Source organism: Girardinichthys multiradiatus, chromosome 23 (genome assembly GCF_021462225.1).
Source record: "Girardinichthys multiradiatus isolate DD_20200921_A chromosome 23, DD_fGirMul_XY1, whole genome shotgun sequence".
In the NCBI taxonomy this organism is placed as follows: Eukaryota; Metazoa; Chordata; class Actinopteri; order Cyprinodontiformes; family Goodeidae; genus Girardinichthys; species Girardinichthys multiradiatus.
Genome location: NC_061815.1, coordinates 26,371,447 through 26,392,503, shown reverse-complemented (window position 1 = coordinate 26,392,503; position 21,057 = coordinate 26,371,447). Strand labels below are relative to the sequence as shown.

The window sequence follows — 21,057 nt, the reverse complement described above, 5'->3', positions numbered from 1 at the left end:
TGGGTTTTGATAGTTTGAATATTCTTTTCAGGATGGACTGATAATATACCATAAAACCCTTAACAGAGAAACCACACACATGCTTTCTGTAATCATGGTAGAAAATGTAGCACTATTTGACATAGTCCATACATTTTTAATAGGAAGAGGTCAGGGCCATTCCAAAAGCTTAATATTAGCTTGATTTATCCATTCAAAACCAGTTTTAGTTTAGGATTATTGTCCTGTTGGAACATGTAATTGTTTAGTATTCCTCTGTTTTCATTATCCCATCCATCCATCTTTTGCGTTGCATTAATTACCACCAGCAGCAAAACAAATCCTAAACATGATGCAATTATGACCATATTTGGCAATAGGCAGTGTTCTTAGCTTTGAAAATGTCACATTGACTCCTCCAAATGTACGTTTTGCCAGAGTGATCAAATAGCTCTATCTTTGTCTCCTTTAACCATAAAACCTTTCTCCAGAATGCAATTGTCTGGTTTGTCTGTTTATGTTATTAATTCATTTAAAAACAGGTGCTTCTTTTTCGTCAGAACTCTCTCAGTCCATGTTAATGGGAAGCTGGTTTTACTCTGAACATCTGTGTTCCAGTAGATTTGAGCCCAGATGGTTTAGCAGTTATTGCTGAATACCAACTTCCTTTTTTCTGAGGGCGTCAGCTTGCGTCAGGTGGTTAAGATTTGGACACATAGGTGTTTCAGTAGCACAATACTCCTCTAAACCTCCAAACTGTTTAAGGAATAAATAAAGATAGAAAATAAAACGCATCTTCTAGGGGCTGCATGTAGTGTAATGGTGGAGCAGGTGCCCCATGTACAGAGGCTTTTAGTCCTTAATGTGGACGTCCAGGGTTCATCTCCCCACCTTGGGTCCTTTGCTGCATGTCTTCCCCATTTCCTGTCTGAATAAAGGCCAAAATACTCACAAAACCTAAACCTGTATGAATAAAAATCTGACTCAAAATGAACAAAGTGAGCTAAGAGCTATTGTATCATTAAGTCATTTGAAAGTTTTATCAGTATTTAGGCAGTAAATATGACCAAAACTTAATCATGTGTGTTAGGAGAATGACATGCAGTCATTTTGCTTTATTCCGCAAAGTGGTGACCTACTTGAGTTTCCTCACATATTCCCTTTTATTCTCTGATTTCTTCCCTCAGCTGTTACCAAAGGGGAGATTAACTGAACAAGGCTCCATCCAACCCAAAGAAATCATGTCTGATAAAAGACAACTGGGCTCCTGCACTACTCAGGGCAGAAAATACAAGCATCTGAAATATTTTTATGTTTATCCTTACCCACAGACCATAACATATCAAGCTAGGATTTTGGTGCAGAAGTGCAACAGACATTGAAAAGGTGTATTTTTTTTCTGAACTTGACATTAACTCTGTTTATTGGTTTAAATTTTTCAAAAGATTGCAAGGTTTAGATTGTAGGACTATTTATGTAAATAACACAGAAAAACACCTGCTCAATAGATTTTTATTTTAGGTCTAATATGCTGATTGCAACACTGACAAAATCTAAAACAATGTGTGGCAATTAAAACACATGCAACCAGTCTTGTGTTTAAGCAGTGCACTTATTTAACCTGTCCCACACTGCTATCTCTTCAAAATTTCTCATGATTTAATCAACTGTGAGAACGTCTGCATGAGCTGCAGTGAGTGCATGATTTTTCAAAGAAACCAAGAAGTTCAGGTCAGGACAGGCAAAATCCAGACAGTGCTTTTTCAACATTTACACACTGAGACGGAAACAGTCGCACTGAAGAGTCTTTCAGCAGAGGAAAAGTCCTTATTTGACTCCCTTACAAGAAGTCTGAGGCTGATTCTCATATTGCCAAAAATAAAAGCAAAGACCAAAGGCCCAAAAGGAATAAACGAGAGTACCTAATACTGAAATTCTGTCGAGGCATTGTTCTAAAGCATCCATTTTGTTGGTTCTAAAATAATACCTGTCTAACTCAAAGTGAGAACTTGATGAGACAGCGGTGCCTATGTGCAAACTCGCACTAATAAACTAAATTACACCCTAGAGAGTGATGAGTCATGCTGAAAGCAGACAGATGGAACAGAGTAGGGCAGGGTAGAGTAACACTGCATTGTTTTATTCTTATTTAAATACATTTAAAAAAATCTGAACATTTAGGATGTCCATATAAAACTATTAAAATCTATTTCAAGTGAAATGTTAATGAGGAGCTTTGCTGTTTATGTTCATCATTTTACCAACAAATACTGATATACAGATTGTTTTACTTCTTTCAGATTTAAATTTTTCCTATTTCTTACCATCTCTTCTGATGGTAATAAAAACCCTTGTCGAGAAATTTTCCAAAGCAAAACACCCTCCTTTTTCTTGGACTGTGGGAACCTATTTTGCCCTTCACCCTTTCCCCTTCTACATCTTGTTATCCTTGAACTTTTATCTAATCCAGTGTAAAAAAAAACATTGTAAGCCAACACCCATCACTCTGAGTAATTAATGCGACTCTCAGTCATGCCTATCAGTGTTAGTGGTAACACTAATGTGATCAAGTATTAAACTGTTTGTCCATCAACCATAACTACCAAGCACATTAGAGAGACTGACAGTTATGTATTTCATAGTCATAAGGGATTCCTTATCTCTATGCATTTGCTGTCTGAACCCTTTAACCTTGCTGCCTAAAGGGAGTCATGGCAATCTATTGCATTACAGCTTGTGATGTTTTCTGCATGTTCTCTCTCTCTCTTGAATTTGATTTCTGAAGTCATCGGTCCAGCTTATTCTTGTGTCAATGTCCCTTTTTCTCTCTTTGTGCCTCCAGTGGGTTTTCACAGCCACTCACATCACCCAAGCTCCATTTTGCCACATCTACTTTATTCATCCGCTTGTCTTGCCCTACCATCAGCCAGTTGGACAGCTGCACCGAGGAGTGCTGCGCAGCGTTACATAACGTGCTAAGGAGGAGGAGTAAGAGGGGCTAGGAAGAGCAGAGATGCAGATAAAAAAATGTGATGGCTAATCTTGTGTTTCTATTTAGGCTTCTTGTCAGTTTCAACACATTGCATTATGTCCCCAGATAGCCTATGTAGTGTCCATGTAGCAGATGGTGGATGCAAACTTCAGAAGTATAGATAGTGCTCTGAAATTATCTGTATGTGTGCGAGTTTGAAAGGATGTATTTGTGTATGTGCAAAAAATGTCAGCATTGTTGCAGCGACAAATCAGAACAATGTGAAGAGATGATTTTATTCTTTAGTGACATAAAGGAGGAGAGAACTGGCAGGAAATTTAAAGGCAATGGCATGAGCGGATGGAACAAAGCTAACAGAAAAAGAAAATAACTCAGCCAAAAATAGAAGGCAGATGGGCTGAAGGGATTCAAAACTAGTAAAATATCCCAGATTGCTTTTATTCTTCTTTACCCCACCTTTCTGAATGAGCCAAAAAGGGTTCTACATTATATGGGCAATGACTGACAGAATACTGTGGCTTTAAAGGATCCACACTTCAGTTCTAATTCACTCTTCTTTTATATTCACATAACATTCCTAATGAGTTAAGGAAACTGAATTCAAAGTACTGTAATAAGAGATAGTTCTAAAAACCTGATGGCAGTACAGATGGTTAAGCTTTAAGCCTTCAAGGAGCACGATGCAGCATGATTTTTGTCTCAGTTTCTGCCTCTCATTTGACCAGTTTGCTTTCCCACTTTGAAATCTGCCTACTGCAGTTGATGACTGTTAACACCAATGAGAGCGACCTTTCTCTGCACCTGCGGGGATGGTGAATGTGTCACTTTGTGTGTGTAATGCTTTAAAATGATACGGAAAACAGTGAACCTGCATCCATATCTGCAATACACCACCACCCCTATGAAAGTAGGTCACTCTCCTGCTACTCACTCCTTTTTTCTCTTTCTCGTTCAGCAACTTTCACCTCCCCATTCCTACTTTCTAAACACCACACTGCCTTGTTTATTTCATCACTTTCTTGTCCATTTCCTTATTTAAATTCATTGCACCTCCCATAGTCTTGGCTTTTTATGTAATGCTCGTTTAGTATTCCTTTAATTTCCCCTTCTTGTGAACCTTTTTTTTGTCCTGCACCATATGTTTTCACCCCATCCTGTATATCACCCACCGCTATTTCCAAACACCCATGCCAATACCAGGGAGCATGAATGGTTGCCATGGAAACATCATCTTTCTGTGAAGCAGTAGGACATTGGTAGGAGTCATGATGACTGCTTATGCTGATGGAGAATAATGCTAGAAGATTTCTCTCACTCCCTCTCACCACTGTCTGGTCTAACCACACTCCCCCAGCAACAGCAGCCTCATTCAGCCTCCCCTCCTTTTTCCAAACTTTATCTTAGTCAATCAGTGTGAGGTAGTTACTGTCAATCCTTCTCAAACACTCCATTGCTTATCCAATATTGCTTACAGTGTTATTTATTTTAAATCATTTGCCTTGAAAGTCACCCATTTAAACCCCATCCTTCCTGTCTCTTCCAATCTCAACATAGACGTTTTTATTTTTTTTGTTTTATTTTTCATTCACTTCTGCACAAAATTCAAGCATGTTTTAACACAGATTTGTGAATTAGAGGGACAGACAGGGTGATGTCACACAAGGAACGATTAACAAATAGAAAGGTTGACTTCAACAACAAAGCCTAGTCCTGGTTTCACTAATGTACCTCTGTTAATCTGGGTGTGGGCTGTGCACCATCTGCCACACCAGGAGCTGCACACAAAGCAGGCAGACAAAACACTTGGACTCACAGGCAGTCAAATAGAGCAGAGCAAAGTGTACCGGAGTCAAATTCCTTGTTTGTATGCACGAACTTGGCAATAAAGCTGATTCTGATTCTGATTCTGATAAAGGGACATGCATGTGAAACACAAGGCTTTGAGCACAGATACTAAATTAGAGGAGAAAAAACATGGGCGTGGTCAATTGTCTGAGTCTCACAGTGGAGAGACAGCACCCTACCGGCACTACACCCATCCTGAAACAATGCCTTCAAAGAAATTAAACCTTAAAGAAAAAAGACTACCTTCAGATTAAGGTTATAAATAGCACCACCTGTGACTCATATAAATCTGGCAGGTCAAATGAAATCAATATCTTCATTTTTCCCATTTCTCAGATATGATGAAGCAGAATCAAGTTGAACGTCAAAAGATCACTCATTCTCCGGATCATCAGGAATACAGATCTAAATTTGTTTTTTTCTCATTTCTATCACTGTGAACTATGGATCCTTCCTTGTCACAACCTTTACATTGTAGCTAATGTGACCTTCAGCTATTTCTATTCTTCACCAGGCCAACAATGAGATAAAGAGGGGACAGGCAGCCCCAGGGTTAAAATGGGGTTACTGCATGCACAGCATGTCGTCTGTAACTGCGACAGCCAGATGAGTCCACCTTAAGTCCTCACAAGCTGATCTCATAGCCACTGATCTGCCCTAAGGACGGCATTGCTGTCTGTTGTGTCCTCTCCCTCTTCCTTGCTTGTCTGTTTTGCTCTCCATTTTATCCCTCATGTTTTGAAATGCCTGCAAGCTGTAAGTCCTCAGCCAAAGCAAGAAATCGATGGCGTAGCAGAGGAGGCTGGATGTACGCAAGTGTGGATGGGAAGAAACAATCGTTAGCGTGGGCAGTTTGTCTGCATACATAGTTCACTGCCTCCTCTCTGAAATGGACATCATTTTGGGCAAGCTTCTTAATTATGTCAAATAATCTCCCAATCACAACCTAATGCTGCCATCCTACTCCAGTATAATTGTACAAATATCTGCCTTGTTTTCACTTGCATTATCTTCGTTTTATTTTTCAACACTAACCATTTTTAGTTGGGTCTTAATCCTTATATCAGAAGGTTAACAGTGTTTATACAAACCTGCCTATTTTTCATCACAGATATTGGTAAGGAGCACTGGATGTGTCAAAATATTCACACTGAGTCACCCATAAAAGGGTATTTACTGCTGGGTGACAAATTAATACATAATAAATATGAAGTGTCTTAATGAAGATTAAGAACAGTTTCAGGAGTGAAAGGCTACATGTCTATTAACCACTGTTGGAAATATGGAAGACCATTCTCCCCCAATTCTGGGTATTTTGTTGTTTTAATATTGAATAGAAGAGAGATTTACGGAGGCGCGATCAGCTACAAAAGACAACTCTTATTAGGAAAGATATGTTTCATTCAAAGATGTTTTACCCTAACTGTTTAAAGAGGAGAAATGGATCCAGACTAAACTGTATACACACCTACGACGTCTACAGTAAATCTGTCTCAACAGGAATGTAGTACTTTAAAGTTATTGTCAGTTCTCCATGTTGTACCAACAGTTTATCTAGAAGTACTTTGTAATAATTTTTCATCTTGAGCAAGACCCTGGACATTTTTCTAAGTTAGATGAAAATGTTTTTGTTCTTAAGAGCAAAAGAAAAAAAAAAACAACAACATTTTCTTGAAACAAGCCATCATTAAGATGTAGAGCAACTGTTTAAGGTTGACATATTTCCAATATGATACCAAACACTGATCTGGTTTTAGAATTTCATGGACACATTTTCTCTGCACAACAATGGATCCCAAATCCTACCAAAACTGTAAACAATAAACTAACTATAAAAAAGCATAGACATAAAAAAAAAGAAAAAAACATTTTCAAAAATTAAAATCACTGCTTGAGACCATTAATACAGGATTTCCTGTGTGGGTGTGTGTAGAGCTTGAGAAATAGAAAAGACCAACATTAAATGGAGATTGAATGTAATTGTGTTATTATTCTTCAGCAGTATGTTCTCTAATGTTTGTCCATTGTGGCTCACTGATTTATGTCATTTTGCTGATAATCCGATCAACTGCTCTCTTCCTCTCACTCCCTTTGTCTTTCACTGCTTTGTCACTCTTCCTGCTACAGAGAGCAGAGATATCCATCTCCACCTAGACAGTATGGGTCCTTTCCCCTCACTGTGTTGAGGGTGGGTTGAGGCAATCTTGCATATGATTTTGTTATTTTATTATTGTAGTTTAATAGGTATTTGGAAAAGTAATCAGTGCTTTTAACATGAAAGACTAGACTAGCATTGACTGTGTCGTGTTTTTTTCTTTTTTTTACTTCACTAACCGGTTCTTGAATAGCTTGCACTTTAAGGTGAGAATAGCTTCACACATTCTTACCAGCAGCGCTTGATGCAGTGGGCCAGTTCTGTACCAGGACTCCCTGGGCTCCCTGCATGACTGAAGACTCTTCCATGTGCACTGAACTAAAAAGCAAAAGGCACATTTACATGTTAAAAACCAGACAGGTATTTCTATACATACAGTATGCTTTATACTTCTCTAAAAGGACATCAATAAATATGACTTTATACTCAGAAAGTATACTTAAATCTCAGGTTTAGGACTGAATTATGTGGATAAAGGAAACACAACTAATACTACATTTTTTCAAGTCCTTATATTTGTATTAGTCTCATACATTCAAGCTAATTCAGTAGGGTTCATTAACCCAGTCCCAGTACAAAATACATAAACAAATAAATAATCCATGTTGAGATCATAAAGTCTTGATGCTATTTTTCTCTGAAAATCTTGGGATTGTGGTTACAGATGGTCATTTTTCTGTTTTCACACCCAATCTGAGTAATTTAGCATCCTCCTATTGAACAACACTACATGTTGTAGTAGTATTGTTGTCACAAAAGTGATGGTTGCTGCAAACTAAAGCCATCTTTACATAGAGAATACTCAAATCACCCGGCTCAGATAATAAGAGTCTTAGTTAAGCCTGTTTGTGTCAAAAACAAATTAATAAATAATTTATTGCAAAGGACCATACTACCTGGTCACCACAATCATAAAAAGCCTACAAATATATTTCTATGAAGACAATTCACTTCCTGTCAAACCTCTGGACTGGAAACTTTGAGAAGAAACTGAAAGATTTGTCAGTGAGTGCCCATCCCTGGTTGAATAATTCTAAAATTTAAAATGTACATATAACTTTCCAATGATAGAGTTAATTTTAAGTGCTGCGTTGGGTGTATTTATTGATGTCACAGAACCCTGGATTAATATTTATTGAAAGAAAATACAGTTAACATACTTTTTATTTAATTACCTATAGTAATTTCCTCACCTTCTTCCTGCACAGTGCCATGGAAAAATATTCTCAACCCTTAAACATTTTTACATTTTGCCATTTCCCAGCTACAGGTATTTTATGTAGCAGCAAAGCACCAAATAGTGCATTATTGGAAGGTAAAAAGGAAATGATGCACAATTAAATGTTTTAACAAGTAGAAATAGGAAAGTTGTGGCATGCATTTGTGTTCAGCCCACCCAGCTGAAGGTATTAGAACAGTGTTGTACTAGCTTCGCAAATCAAGTAGAAACTGAAATTTTTGCCAATTGTTCAGTGAGACTGAATGGAACGTGTCCATTAAAAACAATTTTCCAGTCTTGCCATAGATCCTAAATTGGATTTAGGTCTGACGTTTGGCTGTAGTTTTGCATATGAATATGCTTGAGGTAAATCATTCATTGTAGCTTTAGATGTTTATTAAGGGTGTTTGTCCTGCAGTGAGGTGACTCGCTGACCCAGTCTTTTGCAGTCTTTTGTCTGTCTTCCCTTTAGCTCTGAGCAGTTTCCCTGCCTGTGCTGAAGAAAAGCATCCCCACAGTGTGCTGCTGCCACCACCATGTTCATCATGGGGATGGTGTCTTCTGGGTGATGTATAGTGTTAGTGTCTTTCCCTCCACAAATGGCATTGTACATGTTTGTTGCGTCCCCTACATGGTTTGTGGCAAACTGCAAAGGTGACTACTTTTGGCTTTCTTTTAACAATGGCTTTCTTCCTGCTATCATAAAGACTAGGGTTTTTAGGAACACAACTTACAGTTTTCCAGTCAAAAGATTTCTACTCCAGAATTATTACGGACATCTAAACTGCTTATCTCCTTGCCTGGCTTGTCAGTTTAGGTGGACAGTCATGTCATGAGAGGTTAGCAGTTGTGGCATGCTCTTTCCCTTTTCAGCTGATGAATTGAATAGGACCCCATGAGATGTTTAAAGCTTGGGATCTTGTTTTATCAGATAACCCTGCTATTAATGTCTCTATAACCATATCCCTTACCTGTCTGATGTGTTCCTTGGCCTTCATAATGTTCAGGATTCGTATTTACCAATTGTCTGAGGCTGTCACAATGCAGCTGTATTCATACTGAGTTTAAATTACACATAGGCCAATTCTATGCATTAATTAGGTAACTTCTGAAGACTTTTGGTGGCACTGCATTTTAATTTGTAATCACAAAGTAAAGGGCAATGAATACTTGCATACCACGTTTATCCAATTTTTGTAATTGTAGAAAAATAAATAAATAAAAGGATAGATTATTTTCCTTCCTCTTCACAAATATGCACTACTCTGTGTTGGTTGATCACATACATACAGTACATACATTGAGGTTTGAGGTTGTAACATACCCAATTGTAAAAAAGCTCCAGGGGAGTGAATATTTTGCAAGACATTGTACCTTTCCCCTACAAATTCTCCTGTTTTCAACAGGAATCCTTTAGATATGATTTTTTTTTTTGTTACAGTAGCATTCAAATGAACCTAGATACAACATAAATATGTTAGACACTTGATAAAAATGTTAATGAAACCTGGGTTCCAATAAACATAAAATGCATTAGGGCGTAAGCTACAAAATCAATTTAATACAGGCTAACCCAAATGCATTAACTCTCCTGTGTATCAGCAGCAATTGTAAATAAATTTGAACAACCATAACATCAACAGATACACCAATAATAACCTGATAGGGACATCAGAGGGCACATATAAAAATGTGCAGAATTATCCGTGTATAGATGATGCTTAAAATGTGTTTGAACTGTCTTTCAATTCCCATACAGAGTCATCCGATAAGGTGTTAGGATGTGGACTACCACACTGTAAACACGTCATATACAATGGCTATACTGACATGCAAACGAGATGAATTTCAGGACATCTAAATTTCCGAGCACATGTCTTGTGTGTATGTACCACTAAAGTAAACTGTTTGTACTCAACTATTACAATGCATTTTAAACACCAAATGTCTGTTACATATTATATGAGTGAGGGAAAAAAGTTTATTGTCAATAGTGCCTTTAAAATATCAATACATAATTGCAAATATTTAGAAATGATTGCTTTAGTTATCATGAGTTTTTTTATAATAATATTTGCAATTATGGTGCCGTGATTTGGGAATGTCTTTTCGTTTTGTCTCTAGTCTTTTCGGTAACATAATAACTGGTGTGGTTAAGCAGTAGTCTTTATAGCCCATATTTCCACCTGGCCACCTGTCCTTCATGCATCACTGACCATCACTCTACTTACTCTTCCCTCCTGTCAGCCCTAGATCTGTCTATGTTTAAAATAGAGTCAGCCATTTCCAAGTGAATTTTCCTGCCATCATGTTTGATGTTCATGTATTAACTTTTAAATAATGTATTTTAAAACAACTAAATAATGTTTAAGTGGTTTTGGCTTTGCAAAAAATGCAGAGTATTTTAGATAATCTGTTTACTTTCATTGTCTGTTTTTCAGAAACATACTTAAATTAATATATGTTGATTTGTTGTATTTTAAATGACTAAAGCAAGGCTCCGTCTTTTCTTCTAAATGCCGTCATCACACCTGAACAACAGCTACAACACAGATACATCTTTAAAGAAAATAAAAATCAGAATCAGGTCAGAGAACGAAAAAAACCTGCTTTGCCTGCAACCATACAAGACATTTAGATTGTGATGGCTTTATTTGTTGAAGACATTTAAACATTTTGCCTGTTAGGCCGGAAAAAGGGGTACCGCATGCCATTTTACAATTGTCTAAAGTGAAAGACATTCAAGCTCAGCGTTCCCACATTATCATCAAGATGTAAACAAACAAAAAAAGAAAACAATAATGTTATTATCATTAAAGGCATGAGACATTCATTCCAACAAAAACCAAACTGCTGCACCCCTGTCAATTTCAGTCTAAAAATGGCCAGAGTCTTTTTATTTTCAAATAAATGCTTGGTTTTACCTTCATGCAAGAAGGACGTTGAAGACTGTCAAGACTGTCTTAGCAAACCTTTGCTTACAAACAAACGTTTTCAGAGACTATTTATTGCAAGAGACTTGTCAGCATGAAATTATAATTTCTGCAACCCGCTGTAAAATGAAACAACTCATCTAATCTGCTGAAAATTAATAATCTTGGTGTCACATTATTTAATATAAACAAATACATTTTTGATGATTATTTAATTGTATGTTATATAAACAGACAGAATCTATGCTCATTAAATAAGAGGTGAAACAAATTTTTTGTCACGCACCAATTATACAGTTTGGCTGGATTTATTGAATTTCATATTTTAAGACTAAAATGTTAGAGGTGAATGTGAAATACTTAGAGCAAAGGAACAGAAAACATGATGCTTACCTCTGCATTACACCACCTGCTCTTAGGGAGGCTGAGTATCTCCAGTCCGAATTAGGCACCTTGGGCTGCAAGAGAGAATGAGAGGAATTGAGTCTTAAGTACAGGCGAAAGCCAATACCATTTCATTAATAAGTCATGGTGAGAGCCACTGATAAATGTTGCCACACACACACACACACACACACACACACACACACACACACACACACACACACACACACACACACACACACACACACACACACACACACACACACACACAATCAAGCAGTGAGAGCTTTCTCCAGCCTTTGAAAAGAAGTGAATAATGAGCAGAATATTTTAATCTTGTTGGTGCACACATCCCCTGCCATTACAACACCCCACTTCTTCCATTTCTGACTTTGAAAGGAAAACTGATTTAACTTCAGCACTCCAACCAACCAGGTGCTTGGTCACAGAAAAATAAGACATCCAGCATGTATCCTTTCAGTGTGGCACAGCCCATGAAACAACATTACTGCAATAGTCTCCTGAAGATGATTTGAAGATAGGCCAACATATATATTCACATGAGGATCCTAACATGCTATAAAATATAACAAAATGCAAAAATCAGCAATTAAATGTATAAAATCTAAACGTATTGAACATAAATATTTATTCAGGGTTATTTTCAAAGTGTTACTTATACAGACTTCTCTTTCTTTTCTTATTATGTTGCATATTCCTCACCCCATTTCCTGTGCTATTTGGGTTCTCTTGTCGAATTCAGGCTGATCAAAACCTTACATTTCACTCTCACAAAGTCTCCCAGAGAGTGTGGCAAATCTCACCATAGAAACTATCCAAAACCATGCCTATCTTTTACTTCCTGCCCATTGCCCTCCTGTCGTCTCAGTTTAGTGAAAGTCATACGAAGAAAGATGGTGGGGGATGAAGCGACAGATATCAAATTAACCTCATTGGCATCGATATTGAGACAAAGGACACCTTTAAAAAAAACGTGTATGGAATTGGTTAAAAGCATTCTAAAATGAGTCCCAACATATATGAATTGTAAAAAAATAAAATAGAACCAAAAAATTCTTCCCTAATCATGATGAAAGATTATGCTGGAAGGGAAGCACAGTAGATCGTTAATCCAACCATATCACCAAGGTGAAATTCCATTTTCTCCATTCTTAACCTTCATAGAGATAAACTGACCTGACTGAGGACACCATATTTTCCCCTGTTTGGCCATGCAGATCATAAGAGACCCATTTGCAAACTCATTTCCTTTCAAATTTGACAGATGTTCTCATCCTGTTACAGCTGCATTGACCCCCATGAGACTCCAATGAGCATTCATCACACTCAATATTCAATATTTGGTTTAATGAGAAAGGCCTGTTTTGTACCTCCTTGAGTCATTCAAAGGAGCAGAATGTTGACAGAAAAACAGGACACTGCAGAATGGATAGACACCAGAAACTTGAGGTGAAACGTGATTAGATGAAGAAAATCGCTGATCTAAAAGCCATCAGACAAGAGATGAAGAAATTAGTGTGGACAATATTCACCCACTCAAACAAAACCTCTTATATTTCACTCAAATCACAGTAAGCACCAATAACCTACCCATTCAAAACAGGACCAGACTGTGCAGAAAACAGAACTAAACGGCTTTGTTTGCTCTTCTGCTGAGCGGAAGTGGCCAAAGGGAGACTAGTCTGCTTGGCCGTATGGTGTTTATGGGGGTAAACGGAATCATCACAAATAAGAATAAACACACATTAAACTACAAACATCTGGAACATAAACATCTCTTCGGTTTACTAAACACCCAGGGGGACACTGGAATATTAATACTTCACACAGGAAATGCGAACAGAAGTGAATACAAACAAAAAATAGATCTGAGAGAAAATTAAATTAATATTTGCTGTTTCATAATGTGAGGGGAAGAAATTTGATTTAGTATACACAGAAAATAATATTCCCGTGGGCTTTTGAGTATACATTTCCTTCCACTGTGTTCTATTAATTGTGTAATTAGAAAACTCTGGGTTTTACCAGCCTTTTTTTTTGCCGTCCCTTTTATTCTCGCCTCTTCCTGAGTGAGAGTCCCTTCCATGGAAACAGAGCTCACACCTCCGCCATCAACACTGTGTCCAATCACCTTTTATCCCCCGCCTCATCTGCTTCTAAGCAGCCAATCCTCACACAGAGCCAACAAAAAACATTGCTGCTATTTAATTACACAGCAAGTGCAAACATGACTGGCATTTAATGAGGAGCAGTTGAAGTGATAGCAGCACAATAACCTTAATGCTTTCCTTATTGCTTTTATTGTCATTTTTTTCTCATTTATTCTGTGCCACACTGCATAGACAGCCCTACATATACTGTAAGGCAGGCATAAATGGTATACATAATAACAACTATTATTATATGTTTTACGATAATTATAAACTACAATAACTTTGGAAATTTTTGATTCAACCACACAATGTGCAAGCTACAAATTCCAGTGACACCTAGGCTGTGAATGAAACAAAACCTCAAACTATATTTTTTAATTCTTAATTTCTAAAATTTTTTTACTGTTCATAGAAGGGAATATTTAGTACTGTTGGACTGGTGGCACTGGTAATAGCCAAAGACGCTCTAGTCCCCAGACTTTATAGAGAAATGACATCCAGCACCCTCTAAACCCGCTTTAATAATGGAACACAGCTCACATTAAGAACATAACATGCGGGTTCAAAGGTCAATGAGCCTCTGTCTGATAGAATGTATGTCACCAAAATAAGTAAAACTGTGCTGAGATTACAATTGCTTTTCCTATTACATTCTCTTGACAGTTCTGAAAATGCAAAGTTAAAACATATTCCCCTTGGAGTCACAATACAACTGCTAGTAAGTTTGGTAAAAAACACAAGGTTTGTTTTACTAGATCTAGTAAATCAGTGTCTATCTTCCCACTAAAATAGCCAATCAATGCAAATCAGCTACTTGACATACCTGACACTGGATATAAGCAAAGTAATAACAAAGCTAGAACATCACATAACTAGAATAAAGTAATGTGCCTTGGTATGCTTCTAATCAATTGTAAAATATTGTGAGTTAGTTTGAGAAAACACAAAGGATAAAACAATTAAATTGCTCAAATACCACTAAATCCACAAACTCAAAAAGAAGAAATCAGTGGTTTCAAAAATTCCAGAATAAATGCAAAGGCAAATGTCACACTTAAGCACATCTAAAATAACACAAAGATCACACCAGACAACACACCTGTATGGCAGTTGCATCTGGCATACTGAGTCGGCGCACAAATATCTGGCTCTGACCGCTGTGGCTGGTGACATAGCCCGAACCCCAGGTGCCACTGTGAGGCCTTCCAGTGTTGTAGAACATGAAAGTGTCACTTCCCGACGTGGCAGTCAAGCAGGTCTTATAACAGTACGTTTTGGTCAAAGACCCATTTCCTCTCACTTCAATGTAATGCGGTTCCACTTTGAGGTCACGGCGCAAGGCCACATTGATGTTTTGCTGCCCTCCTCCACCTCCTGCACCACCACCTGCAACTCTTGCTCCACCAGCACCTGCTGAGGTGCCACCCTCTGGCACGTTCTTCTGGGATACACAGCATGGTGAGCAGGAACCGGTCTGGCTACAGTAGGCATGACATCTCACAATGGCAAGAACAAAGACAGTGACTAGAAATACAAAGGTTGTGGCACACAGGGCTATGATGAGGTAGAGAGTGACGGGGGAAAACATTAGTGGGCTATCAGGCCTGACAATCTGCTTCGGGTCAGGGGTAAACTTTGGAGGAAGGTCCATCACGTGCACATGGAGAGTGGTGGTTGAGGAGAGCGGTGGTATGCCATGGTCTCGAACCAGGACAGTCAGAACAAAGGTGGTAGAGTTGTCTTCAATGACTCGCCTGGTGGTGCGGATCTCACCTGTGTACTCATGCACCTTAAAAAGGTCAAGGTCTTTGTTGGTCTGTTCCAGGGCATAAAAAAGCCAGGCATTCTGCCCTGCATCACCATCCCATGCTGTCACCTTACTAACCAAGAGACCAGCTTCAGCATTCTTCATTAGTGTCCCATTGGCAGATGGATAGACAATCCTGGGAACATGGTCATTCTGATCCATAATGTAAACATATACTGTGGCCACACGGCTCAGGGGAGGCACACCATTGTCTTGGGCTTTAATCTGAAAGTGAAACTCCTGAAGCTTTTCAAAGTCAAAAGCTCGAAGGGCATAGGCCTCACCTGTGTCAGGTTTGATGCTAACATAACTGGCTACAGGTATCCCATGATTGTTGTCATTCAGGACAGTATAGGTTATGCGTGCATTTTCTGCATCGTCAGCATCCGTGGCCTTAACAACACATAGAGATGCACCAGGAGCATTGTTCTCTGTAATATAGACAGTATATGAAGTCTGCTCAAAACGAGGGGGGTTATCATTAACATCTGCAACATCTACCCTGAAGCTCATTTGAGATGATAGGGGTGGCGTGCCCTCATCCACAGCGCTGACTGTAACATTGTATGATGAGATGGTTTCACGGTCCAGGAAAGCAGATGTAACAATAGTGTAGTGGTTTCTGAAGGACTTAATCTTAAAAGGCAAGTGGGGCATGATTTCCAGGGACACCTGTTTGTTTTGTCCAGAATCACGGTCATTCACACTAATTAATGCCACCACTGTGTCTGCCCGTGCATCCTCACGCACAGGGCTGGAAAGTGAAGACAATACAATCTCAGGAACGTTATCATTAACATCTAATACTTCTACAACTACTTTACAGTGTGCTGCCACGGGCGCTGGGCCCTTGTCCATTGCTTGTATGTACATTTCATAGGAATTAGTTTCCTCGTAGTCAATATTATTTTTCACCCTAATCTCCCCTGTGTTTGTGTCCATAGAAAATACCTGTCTAACTCTTTCAGGTGTGTAACTGCTAAAAGAGTAAAAAACTTCTCCGTTTGAGCCCTCATCTGGGTCTGTGGCGTTTAACTTGATCACAAGCGCCCCATTTGGAGAGTTTTCAGGCACTTTAACTTTATACACTGAACTGTTAAACTTAGGCACATTGTCATTGGCATCAAGGATACGGACATTGATTTTGGCCGTGCCAGTTCGCTGTGGAGTGCCTCCATCTATTGCTGTCAGAATAAGCTGATGAGAGGGCATCTGCTCCCGGTCAAAGGGCTTTTTCAGAATGAGCTCAATTTGCTTATTATTGGAGGAGGGTTTAATGGAGTCCAAAGTGAGGTGGTCGTTTGGAATCAGTCTGTACTGCTTCACGGAGTTGGACCCCTGATCTGCATCTTGTGCTCCCTCGATGTGAAACCGCGACCCGGTGAGGGCAGACTCTGACACCTCAAGCTGGTATTCATCTCTAGGGAACTGAGGTTCGTTATCGTTCATATCCAAAATCTCCACCTCCACGTTGTGCACCTCCAGCGGGTTCTCCAACACCACCTCCAGGTTACGTGAACAGGTGCCACTGAATTCACAAACTGTTTCCCGGTCAATGCGGTCACTCACCACCAGCTTTCCGGTTTTGTGGTTTATAGTGAAATATCTCCGTCCACTGTCCGACGTGATTTTGATTCGTCGAGAGGAAAGTTTTCTCAGATCCAGACCCAAATCTTCGACAATGTCACCGACCGGTGCCCCGTTTTCCAGCTCCTCCGGAATGGAGTATCGAATTCGTGCAATTGCAAGGCCACTGAACACGAACATGAACACACAAAAATAACAAAATATATTCTCCATTACTCTGTAACAGCATCGTACCGACCCAGCCATCGCAGGCGGGCAGAATTTGCAGACGGTTCGGAGAAATCTTTCCGCCTTTTCAGCCTGCTGCGGGTCCCCACCCGCCTCATAAAAAACAGAGTCCGTGCAAAACTCCGACGGTGCGGGTTAAACACCGCATCCTCTCTGATGCATGCAAGAAGCAAAGGTTTTCCACTTCGTCCATGTTTCCTTTTAGGTCTGGTTCTTGTTTTGATTTGCTCTATCTCTCCTGCAAGGTTGTCTTCTTTCCTGAGATACCGCTATTGGTCTCTCTCTCTCTCTCTCTGTCTATGTCTCTGCCTGCATGTAGTGATGCTGTCGGTGGGCAAAGAGGGAGGGAGAGCCTTTTGCTCAAACGGTGCTGGCTGCATCTCAGCACCTCCGATCAAACGGCATGTAACACGCTAAATCCTCACATTTATCGAGCTCTTCATCTAACTCCATGTAATTTAATTTAAATGCGACACGGAGCCGCGATTGACAGCCGCACAATGTCATATGTTTTAAAAGAAAATAAAGAAAAAAACGTTTCCTCTCTCTTCTTGTCAGCGCCACCGCCCTTTTTTGTGCTGATGAAAACTGATTTACGTAGCAGCATCACCAGACTTCCTTGTTGAGGCTAATTAACAATAACTCAGGAACAAGGCAAACGGGGCAGCAAATCCAGGCGGCTTTTAAATACAGCAAAAAGATGCAAGCCTATGCGTGAAATCGCACTTTACCAATGAGTGGCATGAATCTGAGTCTCTCCGTGATGTATTTGATTTTCAGTTCTAAATTTGTTACAATCCGAGAAGGTGAAAAATTTCTAACAGAACTAGCAAAGGTATAATTAATCTATTTTTATCTACTAGGAAGAAAACACTCAAGGGGCACAAATAACAGCTTTTTTCTGTAGCATCCATTTTCTCTGCTTCTGTAATCTGAAAATGTTTTTGTAACCCTAATCAGGTCACAGACAACATACTGCAGATGAGACCCCCATTACAGATCTGGCAAGACACCACAACTGTCCTTAGAGATAAAATATACACATGTTCAGCATGCTCACAAGCCAAAGTATACAAACAAGCACTACTGTATTATACATTAGATGTGCAAACACTATATTTTCCTCAGTCAGTATAAAGTAAAACTGAAAGACAGGAACACATGACTTGAAATCATGCCGTTGTATCAGTATCACTGGTACTTAGGGTGGCGTTAGAGGTATGTTTTTGTAATAATTAGCTGTATGTAGTAAATAAGAATGACTTAAATTCAGAACTTATAAGCACCAACAGCAGCAGAGATGAGTTGTTTATGGACACGGATATTGTCATCCGGAACGTCAAAAACTGTAGGTGTACTGGGGGAAATTTCAAGAACTTCAACTAGCAACTGAAGCAAACAAAACTTCTAGGTACTTGTAAAATTGTCTAATTTTAGCCTTGGAAATTACAACTCGTCAGTATGCATGTAACACATATTTATAGTATCCATGTGCTTGTTTAAAATAAATAAATAATTATTTTAAAAAAATTGAGAACCAATGGCCTTAGACAATATTTACCACAGCTATTGTTGAATATAACCGAAAGAAAGGAAAAGCATGAGCCAATATAATGAGGTTACTTACTTTGTATTTTGTTAGCATCTAAGTTTAGAGTTGTACATTTAATTAAGTTTATCAGTAAAGACAATAATTTCTTTTGGATTTATGTAGGTTAAATAAAGATTCACATGTAAATTATGAAAGTACAACACTTTTTTGCTGCACAAAATTGCATTTTTAAATTCCCTTACATCTGGAAATAAGATGAGTCAAATCTATATTCCTATCAAATGACTGTGCACAAAGTAAGGTAAAATAAAAATGAAGCCTGATTATGAGATCTTATTTATACCATCACTCTCAGGGTTGTAAAGAAGTGTCCTTGTGAAACCCTAAATCCTTTTGGTTCACTACAGCCACTGGGCCAAGATAAGCCTCTAACCACCCACATTATTCCTTTTCCATGGTGTTTTGCCACTCTCACCCACGCTAAATTTGCCCACAGCAATGACAGCGCTTGGCATCCAGAGAGACAGGGGGGAAGACAGTGACTCACTTGGATGCAGCTAAAAGGATGGGCTGATAGCTGGCAAAATTGGTCATTTAAAAAGAAGCCAAATGGTTTATAAAGAAATCCTATTTTGCATAAATTAACTACATATTACAATTAAGGCATACATACAGTAAAATTTATGACAGCAGTAGCATAGTTTACATTATAGCAACTCTTTTCACTTTTTCTGATGAATACTTAAACCCTTAAAGACTTAATAATGGTTATCTGGAATTATCATCTCATGATCATTAAACTGAGGATTAGGGGATTTTTTTCTTCCTTTCTTTTCAATCGCAGAAGGCCATCTCAAATAGGCCTACATGTAAATCTGAATTTCTAGCTGTGACATTTACCAGGTATTCCTAGTGAGATGGTTAAACCTGTGTTTCATTGTGATACAAAGAGGAGGACTGGTGACATATCTGGTAAATGATAAATACAGAGCTCTATTACACTTGACCTTTTCATGTGTCTCACTTTTCACCACTTCCAACTCTTTCCTAATTCATGTATATCGCAGACTTTTGAACAGCTCCCTAATGCCTGTACCTGCGTCACTAGCATCCATCTGTTCCTGCAATAATTGCATGCCTCTGAGCAGTAGATTATTTAATTTTTTCCCACTCAAGGGTGCTGCAGATAATGTCATCAAAAATATTCTGCATGCAGACAGATGCCTGTCTCGCTTCAACAGATGCTAATCATAAAAGATAATTGGCTCATTTCTGTCTGTTTTATTTTTTTTAAATGATCCCTTTTCCTTAATTCTCAAGCCTTCCTGTGCCCCTGTGCAAGGCACTTGACCCCAAGTTGCCTACCGGTACAAGTATACCATTCGTTTTCCTTTTATAACTTTTTCAGATCTGATCTAGACTTCTCTCTGCTGTACTACTGTGAGCCAGCTGCTGTTTCCGCTGAGGGATGGCTGAGGGGAAAATGTCTTTAATGTTATGTGAATATTTGCAGACCCCAAACTCTGTAAGATAGGGACACTAGCTTTAAAAATAATGCATGTGATGGATATGCATAAGACAGATATTTCAGAATAAAAAGTGAAGCCCCAGTATGAAAAAAAAAAACATAATTTCATTAATTATGCAGTATGCCCAAAAGATTAATAACATTCTCTCCAACCTCATTAATACTGTAAGCAGCCACTCTAAAAGCCATTTATATTGGTTTCCCTAGGAAACATTTTTATGGAATCCCTGTTTTAGTAATTCAGAGTGCAAAAGAGATCTATAAAGAAACAGGTCATGAATGGGCTATCATGAAGTTGACTCCTTACGTCATTCCCTCAGTCACCATATACAAACAGAAGCAGCCATGCAAACATAAAGGCCATTTGTGCCTGTAGGTCTGGGCGCTCTAACACAGGCAATGCAGAATGCTATCTAAGGACAAGATTAGTTTGTCTCAATAAATCTGGGAAGATAGTTTTTAGTTGTTCTCTGTGATTTTTAAATGTCAGGTAACCGCCTTCTTCAGCCAAGAGATGAGCAGATGGGAACAAGGAAGTGAAGCATGCATTGCCTTTTGGTAAACTGTTCAGAGAAAAGGGCACAGACATGTCTATTTCATATTTCCTTTTCCGCACATCAAAGACTGCTGCCTCCAAGCCTTCAATCTGATCATGTCACAGTCAAAATCTATTC

The 21,057-nt window shown here is 38.7% G+C and overlaps 1 protein-coding gene across 16 annotated transcripts in view; it reads right to left on the bottom strand.

The window, feature by feature from the left end:
- The window catches only part of LOC124860299 (protocadherin alpha-C2-like), a 192,052-nt gene that overhangs the window by 3,643 nt on the left and 167,352 nt on the right, over positions 1–21,057 (bottom strand). For 15 of the 16 annotated variants that reach the window (XM_047353505.1, XM_047353504.1, XM_047353503.1 and 12 more), the window contains exons 2-3: positions 11,517–11,581; positions 7,204–7,289 (exon numbers count right to left, since the gene is read on the bottom strand). In XM_047353505.1, coding sequence (XP_047209461.1) covers positions 7,204–7,289; positions 11,517–11,581 — 151 coding nt within the window. Of the gene's footprint in view, positions 1–7,203; positions 7,290–11,516; positions 11,582–14,780; positions 17,808–21,057 lie in introns of those variants that run through there. The other variant, XM_047353494.1, reaches the window with a different exon arrangement.